This window comes from Cottoperca gobio, unplaced genomic scaffold (genome assembly GCF_900634415.1).
Source record: "Cottoperca gobio unplaced genomic scaffold, fCotGob3.1 fCotGob3_225arrow_ctg1, whole genome shotgun sequence".
NCBI classification, from domain to species: Eukaryota; Metazoa; Chordata; class Actinopteri; order Perciformes; family Bovichtidae; genus Cottoperca; species Cottoperca gobio.
This window is the reverse complement of record NW_021166856.1, coordinates 2,974-18,579: the sequence shown is the minus strand read 5'-3', so window position 1 is coordinate 18,579 and position 15,606 is coordinate 2,974. Positions and strand designations below refer to the sequence as shown.

The 15,606-nt window shown below is 41.7% G+C and overlaps 1 protein-coding gene across 1 annotated transcript; it reads right to left on the bottom strand.

Annotated features, from left to right (window-relative positions):
- Nucleotides 1-202: 202 nt before the first annotated feature.
- On the bottom strand, nucleotides 203-15,398 carry LOC115004938 (carcinoembryonic antigen-related cell adhesion molecule 5-like; the record flags this gene model as incomplete). Its single annotated transcript, XM_029426686.1, is given in 11 exon segments — nucleotides 203-315; nucleotides 2,591-2,767; nucleotides 2,869-3,138; nucleotides 4,059-4,223; nucleotides 4,226-4,321; nucleotides 4,713-4,837; nucleotides 4,839-4,992; nucleotides 5,181-5,501; nucleotides 14,056-14,232; nucleotides 14,612-14,890; nucleotides 15,078-15,398. Coding segments are annotated over 11 exon segments (2,198 nt in total), but the record flags the coding sequence as incomplete, so codon positions are not given.
- Between the last annotated feature and the right edge of the window lie 208 nt (nucleotides 15,399-15,606).

Here is a 15,606-nt window from a genome sequence, read left to right as displayed (position 1 = left end):
CCTCCAGGGAGTGATATGTTAATACTTGTATTCATGTAACACAATAAATTCTGACTGTTTATTGTACATACTACAGTAAGTCTTATTTATAAGAGTATTAGAGTAAGGTTAGTGTTAACTTAGGGTTCATTTAAAGTCAGTCACCCAATAATGCATGATGATTTAAAAAACAAAAAACAAAAGGGAGAAATCTCTGGCTGACTTACTTTTTCTTATAAATATAAATCCCTCCTCCAGCTCCTGCAGAAGCAACTAGTAGACACAAGATAACTATTCCAGCAATGGCGCCAGCTGAAAGACCTCCAGAACTCCAATCTGAAATAAAACACACACAGTTCACTTTACAATACACGCTCACAAACGTCACAAATGTCTAAATACATGCACACGCACGATCACATGATTACATACTGAGGCTTGACAAATAATTGGAATTGTATCGAAATCATAATATGGACATGTCGTGTAATATCCAAAGGAGGCACAATATTTGTTAAATATACCAAAAACAGAATCTTTGTTTGGAACAGGTCCTCGCAAAAAATCAAACCGTCCATCCATCCATCTTCTAGCGCTTATCCGGTGTCGGGTCGCGAGGGCAGCAGCTCCAGTAAGGAACCCCAAACTTCCCTTCTCCGGGCCACATCCGCCAGCTCCGACTGGGGGGTCCCGAGGCGTTCCCAGGCCAGTGAGGAGATATAATCTCTCCACCAAGTTTCGTCCCAGCTGGACGTGCCTGGAACTCCTCCCTAGGGAGGCGCTCAGCTGGCATCCTTACTAGATGCCCAACCACCTCAACTGGCTCCTTTCAACGCAAAGGAGCAGCGGCTCTACTCCGAGTCTCTCACTTTTCCTCATCCCAACCGCTTCACACTCGGCTGCGAACCGATCCAGTGACTGCTGAAGGTCACAGACCAATGATGCCATCAGGACCACATCATCTGCAAAGAGCAGCGATGAGATCCTCAGGCCACCAAACTAGCAACCCCTCTCCTCCACGACTACGCCTCGATATCCTGTCTATGAATATCACGAACAGGATTGGTGATAAAGCGCAGCCCTGGCGGAGGCCAACATTCACTGGGAACGAGTCCGACTTACTGCCGACTATCCGGACACAACTCTCAGCTTTGGCCGTACAGGGATTGGATGGCCCTCAGAAGTGACCCCCTCACCCCATACTCCCGCAGCACCTCCCACAGTATCACCCGGTCATACGCCTTCTCCAGATCCACAAAACACATGTAGACCGGATGGGCGTACTCCCAGGCCCCCTCCAGGATCCTTGCGAGAGTGAAGAGTTGGTCCGTTGTTCAACGACCAGGACGGAATCCGCATTGTTCCTCTTCATCAGAGGTTCGACTACCGGCCGAACCCTCCTTTCCAGTACCTTGGAGTAGACTTTACCAGGGAGGCTGAGAAGTGTGATATCCCTGTAGTTGGCACACACTCTCTGGTCCCCCTTTTTAAATAGGGGAACCACCACCCCGGTCTGCCACCTCCTAGACACTGTCCCAGACTTCCACGCAATGTGCACGAGGCATGTCAACCAAGACAGCCCCTCAACACCCAAAGCCTTCAGCATTTCTGGACGGATCTCATCAACCCCTGCGGCTTTGACACTGTGGAGTTGTTTGACTACCTCAGTGACCTCCATCTGGGAAATTGACGATGGTCCCCCATCAGCTTCCTCAGCTGCTGTCTAGAGGCCGTGTTAGTCGGATTCAGGAGTTCCTCAAAGTGCTCCTTCCACTGCCCGATAACCTTCTCAGTTGAAGTCAGCAGGGTCCCACCCTTGCTGTACACAGCTTGGATGGTTCCCTACTTTCCCCTCCTGAGGTGCCGGACGGTTTTCCAGAAGCACCTTTGTGCCGACCAAATGTTCTTCTCCATAGCTTCTCTGATGGCTTCCCTGGGTCTCCAAGAAGGCCGAATACTCTGAACTAGTGTTTGGTGCATAGGCACAAACAACAGTCAGAGTTTTCCCCCCATAAAACGAAAGCTGTAGGGAGGCGACCCTCACGTCCACCGGGGTGAAAAAGCAGAAAAGCAGAATAATGATGCAAAAATGATCATTCCCTCCAATATCGTGAAAGATAATGTATCACAATTGCAATTATAGTTGAAATGCTAATCATTCAGACCTATTACATACATTGTGTATTAGAGGAAGAGTCCAGCACAAAGTTTGGCCCTGACTGTAATAAAAGTTCAGAATGAATCTGGTGGTTTAAAGTTAAAACTTGTGAGGTTAGCAGACCTTTGAAGCTCCTCATCTCCTCTGCTGGTGGTTAATATGTACTGTGGGTAATCGAGGCGTACGCTTTTATCAAGGAAAGGAATGCTTGGAATAAAAAAAGCACAATATCTCTGGTTCTGCTGCTTTAACATTTTTTAACTGTCCATTAGGAATCCTTATATTTTAAACCGTGAAGGTGAAACTAAACTTTTCAAGCTGCTCTTCAGATGATCAGAAGTATAACGCTGTTGATCGCAACATTAAATCAAGTATCAACCATCTTGATACCTGTTGCAGTCCATCTATAGACCGCTGAAGATTTTCTCCCAGTTATATTATTCATCGCTTCACAGACGTAGTCGTCTCCGTCAGAAACATCAGTGATGTCTTTAGTGAACACAGCAGAATTGTGTATCACCCTCCCGTTCAGCATCCAGACGTAACTCGCAGGCGGAACAGATTCTGCAGAGCAGGTTAATTTTAAAGTCGTCTCACTGTCATCGGTGATTTTAACATTTTCTGGACCGTCTGAAAAACAGATATGTGGAAAGTTTATTACAGCAGAAAAAACAAAAACAAATAAAGAAACTCCTCATTTTGAACAATAACTGTTGAGTTTAGTTACTCACAGTTAACCACCAGGAAGTATGTGGCTTCCTCACTGCTGAAGGGGTTGCTGATTTCACAGAAATAATCTCCAGTGTCTGTTTTATTCAGACTGATAAAAGACAGCACTCTGTTGTTGTCACTGAGACTCATGTTTACAGTCAGAGTCAGATCCAAGACGCCTTTCTTCCACTTTCTGGTGAAGACAGAGCCAGCAGCGTCACAGGTCAACTTAGAAGAGTTCCCCTCAATCTGCAGGTTTGTAGATGTGACCGAAGCGTCTGATATTCTCTCTGTTGGGACAAAAGATCATAAACAAATGATGAAATCAGGAACAAAAGTAACTGAATTTAATGAGCGTTGACTGAGCAACTAAATGTAAAAGGAGCTTTTAGAAACTACTGCTTCCTGATTCATGTATAACAAGTGTGTGACTGTCCTCACTCACTTTAACAGTTTTAAAACAACTTATACCGCAGAAATATCCTCTATATGAGTGGAACTTAACACTGACTTCTCAGAGAGATAGTTTGTCACACAGGAAACAATAGAGAAGAAAACTGTTTCAATAATTAAAAAGGTTCTTTAACAAAACTCAAAACAGTGGAACAACTCCTGAGGAAACATGTAAGCAGCCGGTCGCTTCGTCTGTCTGCCGGGCAGGTATCATAGGACGTTACTGCTTTATGTTGTACACCAAGTCTGTGCTGCTGACAGTTACCACCACATTAGCAACACGCGCTGTGGGTGAGAAACACAGGGGTTTTATATCGGCCAGCTTTCTAACCTCAGAAGTAAAGAGGAGAGTTTAAAGATACTATGATGAGTAATAGTGGCTGGATGTTCAAAGTTGGTATTGGAGATGGACAAAAACATTTAGTCTCAAGAATGTTTATTAATCTGCATCTACATGGTGAATGTGTTTAACTATGATGGTCCTGCAACGTGTGTGTTAGTTATATCTGCTCGACACAACTGTTGCTGTTCTGCTGGTCACTCCAGTAAATAATGTTCCCGAGCTCAGTTGTCTCTGCAAAGTAAACATTGCAGAAGACTCTTAACTGTAAACATATGCAACTATAGTTTATTTTTGTTGCACAAATGTTGAGTACGACCTTTTTGTATTTAAGAAAGTTTTATCTCATATTATCACAGGTACATCACAGCTTTTTATCCTTTTTTCTTTGTACAAGAACCTTTTTTCAAACCGTACCCAGTACAGTTACAGATTCAGGCTGAGATGTTATATATCTCAGAGTTCTGCTGTTAAAGGCCTGACAGCTGTAGTTCCCACTGTGACTCTCCTGAATGTCCACCAGTCTGAGCTCTGCTCCATCAGACCGCAGGTCTCCATTCAGAAACCACTGGAACTGTGCAGAGGTCTGGACTCAGCTGAGCACATCAGGATGATGTTTGATCCTTCATCATAATATTCTTGCGATGTAAATATCATCAAATGAATATTATCTGGGCCGTCTGAATGTAGGAGAAATAAAACAACAAATCACCAAAACATAATGTTGGTAGCTTGAACATAAACAAAAGGTTATATGAAAAGTTTTATAAATACAAACTTTAGAAACATGAAGTCATTTTTTGAAGTTGTATAAAAAATTAACAAACAATTTAATTTAAATGAACGTCATAAGTTACAGTTGTATTGTAAATATATGATTTTGTAGGAGTTTCTATCTTCTGGTCACTCAGTGTAATGCATCATCAGTTACTCAGTGTCAGCTAAAATACTAAACAAAGATGAAAAGGTCATTAAAGCCACTCCTTATGAGATGAAGCAATAATCTAAATCAAACTTGTGTTAATGCTGTCAGATAAAAGAGTGAACATGTACAGTAGTTTTGTAACTCACAGCTGATGGAGAGGTTTAATAGATTACTGATGTCAGAGCTGACAGGATTGGACACATTACACCTGAATGGTCCCTGGTCGTAGCGGGTCACATTATTTATAGTGAGAGTGGAGCCTCCATCAGTGAAGCTGAACTCTGTCACTTCCTGTAACCTCAGAGCTGCTGTTCAGCCAGAGGAAGGAGAGCGAGGATCCAGAGGAGGAGCAGGACAGACTGACGGAGCTGTTGAACTCCACCAGGTCTGTGCTGCTGGCAGTTGCTACAACATTGGAGACTTTCACTGTGGGGGAAAAACAAAGTTTTAAGTAGCATGCACACTCGTGCCACTACAAAAGCAACATTTTCTCATTATTTGATTCTGATGGTAAAAAGAATAAAAAGGCTTATAACATTTATTTCTTGCTCAGTTGCTGAACACAATCTCCATTCAGCACTGAAAGAGATGCAACATGTGAAACTTTCTCTCACCCAGTACGTCCAGTCTTGTGTTTCCTGGCTTCGCTGATTCTCCCAATAAGATAATGCTAACTGTGTATTCTCCGCTGTCATTAAGAGCCACATTTCTGAGCTCCAGAGATCCAGTAGACATGAAGTAGGTGATCCTGCCTTCGTACTCTGGTGCAGGTATGTTCGCACCAGCGAAAGTGAATATTTCTTTAGTACCAAATTTCCAGTTTACTATATAATTGAAGTTCCCTGTGGAGTCAGTGTTGTGCTGAACGTCACCGTCTCTCCCACAGGCTGCATTCAGAGGACCGTCTGGCAACAGACCGGCTGCTTTAGTTAAACCTGCAGGAGACGGTTACAGGTCATTGCAAAGTAAGACGCTGGATCAAAATCCGTGATCACAGTCCATAAAACAACTAACACAAAAACATACAGTAGTATCAATGTCTATCTATCTCTTGAGAACATACAAACAATTAAGGTAATCAAAAGAATATAAAATAGATGACATTTCTGGCCAGCAGCTTTCTTTTAGTTCTATCAGAACAAGCAACACAGTATAAGGAAGTTTAATCTGCTAAATAAACTATAAATACATTCTTTGTTTCATTAATTAACATTATACTTGAGTAACGCTTTTCTAATAACTCAAAGACGCTGGTCTGCTATCAAGTCACAAAAGCATGAAAAGCAGACCTTTAAGATCATTAGCTAAACTCCTTCATAACATTTGTTCAACAACTCAACGATATCTTAAGTATAGAACAATAGAGAACGACTTTGAAAAAAATAAAAATCAAGATTCTTACCTGTAAAAGCCACAGAGACGATCCAAAGTAAAGTTAATGTTTCCATGTATCGACCTTTGTGAGATATAAACAGCTGAAGGTAATGTCAGCCATCAAACTTTGACTGTCCTTATTAATGTGAGCCTCGGGCAGCTATCAGTATATGAGTCACTGAAGGCAGAACTACCTACTGTTGAGTTACTTAGTAAGTGTCTGCATAATGAGCTAAACCCACTGAAGCTGCTGCAGTCGAGCTCTAAAGCTGCAGGACGTCGCCCTCTAGTGGTACAAATGTGTTTGCATTGATGTACTGATGCTTCACGAAGAGACGCGCAGACTGCTGTGGAATTAATAATCCCACAGCAGGGGATTTAGTAAACATGGAATATTTGGTGAGGCAAAATTGATTAAAATAGTTAGTTGGTGTGGATCTATCGTTTAGTCTATATCAGGGGTGTTCAAACTACGGCCCGCGGGCCAACTGCGGTCCATTTTTAATTGGCCCGCAGCAAATTCTAAAAGTATAATGGAATATGGACCAGATAGAAACTTGCGCTTGATTGTATTGCACTTCTTAGTTCTAACACAGAAACACAGTTTTGACTTGTCAGCTAATTTAAACCATCACGTGTCAGATAAAGCTTGTGCTTTAGATTTTTACTCGATTGCATGTGATGAGAGCACAGATGCGACAGACACCGCACAGCTGTTTACTTTTTTTGCGGGGAGTTGACGATAACTTTTGAGTTACGGAAGAGCTGCTTGGTCTTAGGAGTCTAAAGGGCACAACATAATTCGAGCACGAGGACTTTACCGCAGAGAATTTCAAGCTTTCCTGTCCGATGTCGATGCTGAATACAGGGACGCACTCCACAGTTCTGATGTGCGCTGGCTGAGTCGCGGTTCCGTGCAACGGTTTTATAGACGGAATCGGAGTTTTGGGCTTCCGGTGGAATCGCAATGCATGCTGGGGTGGCAAGCCTAGAAAAGTGAGCACCAACTCTACAAGGGCCGCCATATTGGATTTCTTCTCTACGTGTTTACATTGTATTTGGCTAGTTTTTAGTGTGTAATCATCGCTCTTCTAGTTATGGGATTTGGACACATTGTGTGGTGAAAGGAAGTTCAAACTGTGGGAGAAAGCTAAACAAATGGGCAGAATCTCATTGTGAGCTTCACGATAGCAAAAATTGCGACTGCAAGCCCCCGTTCAAACTATTTCCATTTCCAACAGCACTAAAGAACAATGATAGAAGGAGCATGGACCAAAGCTGTAAAGAGACAGGATTACAATGGGAAGTCTTGGGAGCCCAAGAACTCATTGCGGATTTGCAGTGAGCATTTCATGCAAGTAAACCAACAAATGAATTCCCTGATCCTGAACTCGACCTGGGGTATGTAGTCTATCTACTTGATTTATATATTGACAAATGTACTTTCTATATATTGAGTTTTATAATAATTAACAAACACAAGTTAGGTATATATGTATAATAGCTTACCCTGCAACACAACTGCAATAAGCACTTATGATATCGCCAGTTTTCTTGACTGCGCAGATCCATGCCGAATGTGGCGTATGGGAAACTTTCATTGAATGAGTACATTTTGCTTTCAAAAAGCAAAACTCAGAATCTGTGAGAGGATTGAAAGATATTTGTTTCAACCAGCCAGAGTCAAACAGTCTAAATGCTTTGCCTTCTTTGTATTCGTTCAAAGTTCATTTATGAAACTCGACATCGTTCCCTGGGTGGTCAGACATTAAAAATAATGTTATATCGCTGAGGTATATCGGCGGCCAAGAAGTCATGCTGTTGTTTTCATTGACCCAAATATTGTCTGTTAACTGTGAACAAAAGCAGATTGAGAACTAAAATGACCGACAGCATCTCTGTGATGTCCTTCGTATCTCAAACACCAAACTTATTATTATTATTATTATTATTATCATTCCCTCCAATATCGTGAAAGATAATGTATCACAATTGCAATTATAGTTGAAATGCTAATCATTCAGACCTATTACATACATTGTGTATTAGAGTCCAGCACAAAGTTTGGCCCTGACTGTTATAAAAGTTCAGAATGAATCTGGTGGTTTAAAGTTAAAACTTGTGTCCCTGAGATTATATGCAATAAATGTCATGACGAAGTTCACAGGTCTCACCTCAATTAGTCTTATGTTATTGTGCCTCTGCAAACTTGCATAATAAGCTAATAAAAGCTAATAAAGACAATAAAACTATAAACTTGTCAGGATATAATAAAGCATGCTGCATAGAAAAGAGTGACATTACATGAATAAGAGTCCAGCACAGGTATAATGTTAACCATGTCCGTCAGTTAGCATGTAAACATTTACAAACTCGTACCAGAGGAGGGAAAGTTATCAAAATTCATCCTGAGGGGACATGAATGTCCTGACAATCCATCCAATAGTTTAAATATTTCAGTCTGGACCAAAGTGGTGACTGCTGTGGCCTCAGGGATATCTAAATATCATCTCTGTGAACAATACTCAACAACTCAACCACAAACAATCTGGATTGATAAATAGCAACACAGGTTAGAAAATATATTTTATTGATTTTTGGGGTGAACATCCCTTTTTAACCTTATTTACACCTTTTTTGTTTGACCATTTAATATGTATATTATTTATATAAGAATGTTATAACCACATGACAGAAACAGAAATTATTCAAACTAAAGTATTTTGATGTACCTTTTGCATAATGCTCAATATTTTTCCTTTTGTTTACAATATTGAGATTGGACACAATAGGAGAACAGCAGGATAAAAGCGAGCCTTAGATATGCTCTTTAGAAATGTAAACAAAACACAAAAACATCCGAGTAATTTCATTACTTATCAAACACAAGAATTACATGTAAACACATTCAAGGAATGTTCTTTTACTCGACTGTCGAGATGCATAGAGTTGCTATTTTCAGAATTTGTTCTTCTTCATATAAACAATAAATTAAATGTAAAAGGTAAAGCCTACAGTCAAGATGGAGTTTTGTTTTCTATTTAAGCCCGTTCACTCTCATAAATCTTTTTTCCAGTAGAAGTTTTCAGCATAAAATCTCTGAACAACCGGCTGTACGCTACCTGAGCAGGGGGAACATTGGACTTTTTCTCTTTACTGAATTGGTAAATGTTTGATTACACAATAGCCATAAAAATTAATCGGGCAATAATAAGTCACGGCTGCTAAATATGTCTTCTTCTGGATTTCTTCTTCCTCCAAGTCGACTGTTGGACAAGAAGTGAAAAGAGGGAAATGTCACTTATGCCGAGAGTTCACCTGTATGTTACGAGTGGTCGGTAAATGTTTATTTCTACAGAAACATTTTGGTGCTTTTTCTTTCAAAATACTCCAAATCAAAAATAATTAGTTGAAAACTCACCTTTTTAAGGGAAAGAAGATGAGTATGCATTCTCATACACATGCTCTTCTAGTTCTAGGCACAAAAACAAAAAGTTTTGTTACCTCTGATTATACAGATGTACAATTGTTATATATTGTAGTTTATTCTGCATTCTGTCTTTGTTGTTATTTACAATATATGACATTTTATCACATTTACCTTCATCAGAAGGCGGCGGAGCTTTGTTGATGATTCTATGTATTAAAAACAAAGCATTGTTACAAACTGTAATCTATGTTGAGTTTGGGTAATATTTTATTAAATGATTTAAAAAAGATTGATGTGATTGACCTCCAGGAAGTGATATTTTAATACTTGTATTCATGTAACACAATAAATTCTGACTGTTTATTGTACGTACTACAGTAAGTCTTATTTATAAGAGTATTAGAGTAAGGTTAGTGTTAACTTAGGGTTCATTTAAAGTCAGTCACTCAATAATGCATGATGATTTAAAAAACAAAAAACAAAAGGGAGAAATCTCTGGCTGACTTACTTTTTCTTATAAATATAAATCCCTCCTCCAGCTCCTGCAGAAGCAACTAGTAGACACAAGATAACTATTCCAGCAATGGCGCCAGCTGAAAGACCTCCAGAACTCCAATCTGAAATAAAACACACGCAGTTCACTTTACAATACAAGCTCACAAACGTCACAAATGTCTAAATACATGCACACGCACGATCACATGATTACATACTGAGGCTTGACAAATAATTGGAATTGTATCGAAATCATAATATGGACATGTCGTGTAATATCCAAAGGAGGCGCAATATTTTTTAAATATACCAAAAACAGAATCTTTGTTTGGAACAGGTCCTCGCAAAAAATCAAACCGTCCATCCATCCATCGTCTACCGCTTATCCGGTGTCGGGTCGCGAGGGCAGCAGCTCCAGTAAGGAACCCCAAACTTCCCTTCTCCGGGCCACATCCGCCAGCTCCGACTGGGGGGTCCCGAGGCGTTCCCAGGCCAGTGAGGAGATATAATCTCTCCACCAAGTTTCGTCCCAGCTGGACGTGCCTGGAACACCTCCCTAGGGAGGCGCTCAGCTGGCATCCTTACTAGATGCCCAAACCACCTCAACTGGCTCCTTTCAACGCAAAGGAGCAGCGGCTCTACTCCGAGTCTCTCACTTTTCCTCATCCCAACCGCTTCACACTCGGCTGCGAACCGATCCAGTGACTGCTGAAGGTCACAGACCAATGATGCCATCAGGACCACATCATCTGCAAAGAGCAGCGATGAGATCCTCAGGCCACCAAACTGCAACCCCTCTCCTCCACGACTACGCCTCGATATCCTGTCCATGAATATCACAAACAGGATTGGTGATAAAGCGCAGCCCTGGCTGGAGGCCAACATTCACTGGGAACGAGTCCGACTTACTGCCGAGTATCCGGACACAACTCTCGCTTTGGCCGTACAGGGATTGGATGGCCCTCAGAAGTGACCCCCTCACCCCATACTCCCGCAGCACCTCCCACAGTATCACCCTGGGGGACTCGGTCATACGCCTTCTCCAGATCCACAAAACACATGTAGACCGGATGGGCGTACTCCCAGGCCCCCTCCAGGATCCTTGCGAGAGTGAAGAGTTGGTCCGTTGTTCAACGACCAGGACGGAATCCGCATTGTTCCTCTTCAATCAGAGGTTCGACTACCGGCCGAACCCTCCTTTCCAGTACCTTGGAGTAGACTTTACCAGGGAGGCTGAGAAGTGTGATATCCCTGTAGTTGGCACACACTCTCTGGTCCCCCTTTTTGAATAGGGGAACCACCACCCTGGTCTGCCACCTCCTAGACACTGTCCCAGACTTCCACGCAATGTGCACGAGGCATGTCAACCAAGACAGCCCCTCAACACCCAAAACCTTCAGCATTTCTGGACGGATCTCATCAACCCCTGCGGCTTTGACACTGTGGAGTTGTTTGACTACCTCAGTGACCTCCATCTGGGAAATTGACGATGGTCCCCCATCAGCTTCCAGCTCTGTCTAGAGGCCGTGTTAGTCGGATTCAGGAGTTCCTCAAAGTGCTCCTTCCACTGCCCGATAACCTTCTCAGTTGAAGTCAGCAGGGTCCCACCCTTGCTGTACACAGCTTGGATGGTTCCCTGCTTTCCCCTCCTGAGGTGCCGGACGGTTTTCCAGAAGCACCTTTGTGCCGACCAAAGGTTCTTCTCCATAGCTTCTCTGATGGCTTCCCTGGGTCTCCAAGAAGGCCGAATACTCTGAACTACTGTTTGGTGCATAGGCACAAACAACAGTCAGAGTTTTCCCCCCATAAAACGAAGGCGTAGGGAGGCGACCCTCTCGTCCACCGGGGTGAACTCCAACGTAGCGGCGCTCAGCGTGTGACTTGTGAGTATTCACACCTTGGGAAACTCCGGAAAAGAATAGAGTCCAACCCCTATCCAGGAGAACAGTTCCAGAGCAAAGACTGTGCGTAGATGTAAGCCCCACCAGATCCAACTGGTAGCGCTCCACCTCCCGCACTAGTTCCGGCTCCTTCCCCATAGAGAGGTGACGTTCCAATTAAACCATTAACATTTATATTTATTTATCAAAGAAAAGCAGAATAATGATGCAAAAATGATCATTCCCTCCAATATCGTGAAAGATAATGTATCACAATTGCAATTATAGTTGAAATGCTAATCATTCAGACCTATTACATACATTGTGTATTAGAGGAAGAGTCCAGCACAAAGTTTGGCCCTGACTGTAATAAAAGTTCAGAATGAATCTGGTGGTTTAAAGTTAAAACTTGTGAGGTTAGCAGACCTTTGAAGCTCCTCATCTCCTCTGCTGGTGGTTAATATGTACTGTGGGTAATCGAGGCGTACGCTTTTATCAAGGAAAGGAATGCTTGGAATAAAAAAAGCACAATATCTCTGGTTCTGCTGCTTTAACATTTTTTAACTGTCCATTAGGAATCCTTATATTTTAAACCGTGAAGGTGAAACTAAACTTTTCAAGCTGCTCTTCAGATGATCAGAAGTATGACGCTGTTGATCGCAACATTAAATCAAGTATCAACCATCTTGATACCTGTTGCAGTCCATCTATAGACCGCTGAAGATTTTCTCCCAGTTATATTATTCATCGCTTCACAGACGTAGTCGTCTCCGTCAGAAACATCAGTGATGTCTTTAGTGAACACAGCAGAATTGTGTATCACCATCCCGTTCAGCATCCAGACGTAACTCGCAGGCGGAACAGATTCTGCAGAGCAGGTTAATTTTAAAGTCGTCTCACTGTCATCTGTGATTTTAACATTTTCTGGACCGTCTGAAAAACAGATATGTGGAAAGTTTATTACAGCAGAAAAAACTAAAACGAATAAAGAAACTCCTCATTTTGAACAATAACTGTTGAGTTTATTACTCACAGTTAACCACCAGGAAGTATGTGGCTTCCTCACTGCTGAAGGGGTTGCTGATTTCACAGAAATAATCTCCAGTGTCTGTTTTATTCAGACTGATAAAAGACAGCACTCTGTTGTTGTCACTGAGACTCATGTTTACAGTCAGAGTCAGATCCAAGACGCCTTTCTTCCACTTTCTGGTGAAGACAGAGCCAGCAGCGTCACAGGTCAACTTAGAGGAGTTCCCCTCAATCTGCAGGTTTGTAGATGTGACCGAAGCGTCTGATATTCTCTCTGTTGGGACAAAAGATCATAAACAAATGATGAAATCAGGAACAAAAGTAACTGAATTTAATGATGCGTTGACTGAGCAACTAAATGTAAAAGCAACTTTTAGAAACTACTGCTTCCTGATTCATGTATAACAAGTGTGTGACTGTCCTCACTCACTTTAACAGTTTTAAAACAACTTATACCGCAGAAATATCCTCTATATGAGTGGAACTTAACACTGACTTCTCAGAGAGATAGTTTGTCACACAGGAAACAATAGAGAAGAAAACTGTTTCAATAATTAAAAAGGTTCTTTAACAAAACTCAAAATAGTGGAACAACTCCTGAGGAAACATGTAAGCAGCCGGTCGCTTTGTCTGTCTGCCGGGCAGGTATCATAGGACGTTACTGCTTTATGTTGTACACCAAGTCTGTGCTGCTGACAGTTACCACCACATTAGCAACACGCGCTGTGGGTGTGAAACACAGGGGTTTTATATCGGCCAGCTTTCTAACCTCAGAAGTAAAGAGGAGAGTATAAAGATACTATGATGAGTAATAGTGGCTGGATGTTCAAAGTTGGTATGGGAGATGGACAAAAACATTTAGTCTCAAGAATCTTTATTAATCTGCATCTACATGGTGAATGTGTTTAACTATGATGGTCCTGCAACGTGTGTGTTAGTTATATCTGCTCGACACAACTGTTGCTGTTCTGCTGGTCACTCCAGTAAATAATGTTCCCGAGCTCAGTTGTCTCTGCAAAGTAAACATTGCAGAAGACTCTTAACTGTAAACATATGCAACTATAGTTTATTTTTGTTGCACAAATGTTGAGTACGACCTTTTTGTATTTAAGAAAGTTTTATCTCATATTATCACAGGTACATCACAGCTTTTTATCCTTTTTTCTTTGCACAAGAACCTTTTTTCAAACGTACCCAGTACAGTTACAGATTCAGGCTGAGATGTTATATATCTCAGAGTTCTGCTGTTAAAGGCCTGACAGCTGTAGTTCCCACTGTGACTCTCCTGAATGTCCACCAGTCTGAGCTCTGCTCCATCAGACCGCAGGTCTCCATTCAGAAACCACTGGAACTGTGCAGGAGGTCTGGACTCAGCTGAGCACATCAGGATGATGTTTGATCCTACCACATGGTATTCTTGTGACGGAGATATCATCAAAGTAATATTCTCTGGGCCGTCTGAATGTAGGAGAAATAAAACAACAAATCACCAAAACATAATGTTGGTAGCTTGAACATAAACAAAAGGTTATATGAAAAGTTTTATAAATACAAACTTTAGAAACATGAAGTCATTTTTTGAAGTGAACAAACAATTTAATTTAAATGAACGTCATAAGTTACAGTTGTATTGTAAATATATGATTTTGTAGGAGTTTCTATCTTCTGGTCACTCAGTGTAATGCATCATCAGTTACTCAGTGTCAGCTAAAATACTAAACAAAGATGAAAAGGTCATTAAAGCCACTCCTTATGAGATGAAGCAATAATCTAAATCAAACTTGTGTTAATGCTGTCAGATAAAAGAGTGAACATGTACAGTAGTTTTGTAACTCACAGCTGATGGAGAAGTTTATTAGATTACTGATGTCAGAGCTGACAGGATTGGACACATTACACCTGAATGGTCCCTGGTCGTAGCGGGTCACATTATTTATAGTGAGAGTGGAGCCTCCATCAGTGAGCTGAACTCTGTCACTTCCTGTAACCTCAGAGCTGCTGTTTAGCCAGAGGAAGGAGAGCGAGGATCCAGAGGAGGAGCAGGACAGACTGACGGAGCTGTTGAACTCCACCAGGTCTGTGCTGCTGGCAGTTGCTACAACATTGGAGACTTTCACTGTGGGGGAAAAACTAAGTTTTAAGCAGCACGCACACTCGTGCCACTACAAAAGCAACATTTTCTCATTATTTGATTCTGATGGTAAAAAGAATAAAAGGCTTATGACATTTATTTCTTGCTGAGTTGCTGAACACAATCTCCATTCAGCACTGAAAGAGATGCAACATGTGAAACTTTCTCTCACCCAGTACGTCCAGTCTTGTGTTTCCTGCCTTCGCTGATTCTCCCGATAAGATAATGGTAACTGTGTATTCTCCGCTGTCATTAAGAGCCACATTTCTGAGCTCCAGAGATCCAGTAGACATGAAGTAGGTGATCCTGCCTTCGTACTCTGGTTCAGTGAAGTTCTTACCAGCGAAAGTGAATATTTCTTTAGTACCAAAATTCCAGTTTACTAATCTAATTGGAGGTCCCTGTGGAGGCAGTGTTGTGCTGAACATCACCGTCTCTCCCACAGCTGCATTCAGAGGACCGTCTGGCAACAGACCGGCTGCTTTGGTTAAACCTGCAGGAGACGGTTACAGGTCATTGCAAAGTAAGACGCTGGATCAAAATCCGTGATCACAGTCCATAAAACAACAACACAAAAACATACAGTAGTATCAATGTCTATCTATCTATTGAGAACATACAAACAAACAAGGTAATCAAAAGAATATAAAATAGATGACATTTCTGGCCAGCAGCTTTCTTTTAGTTCTATCAGAACAAGC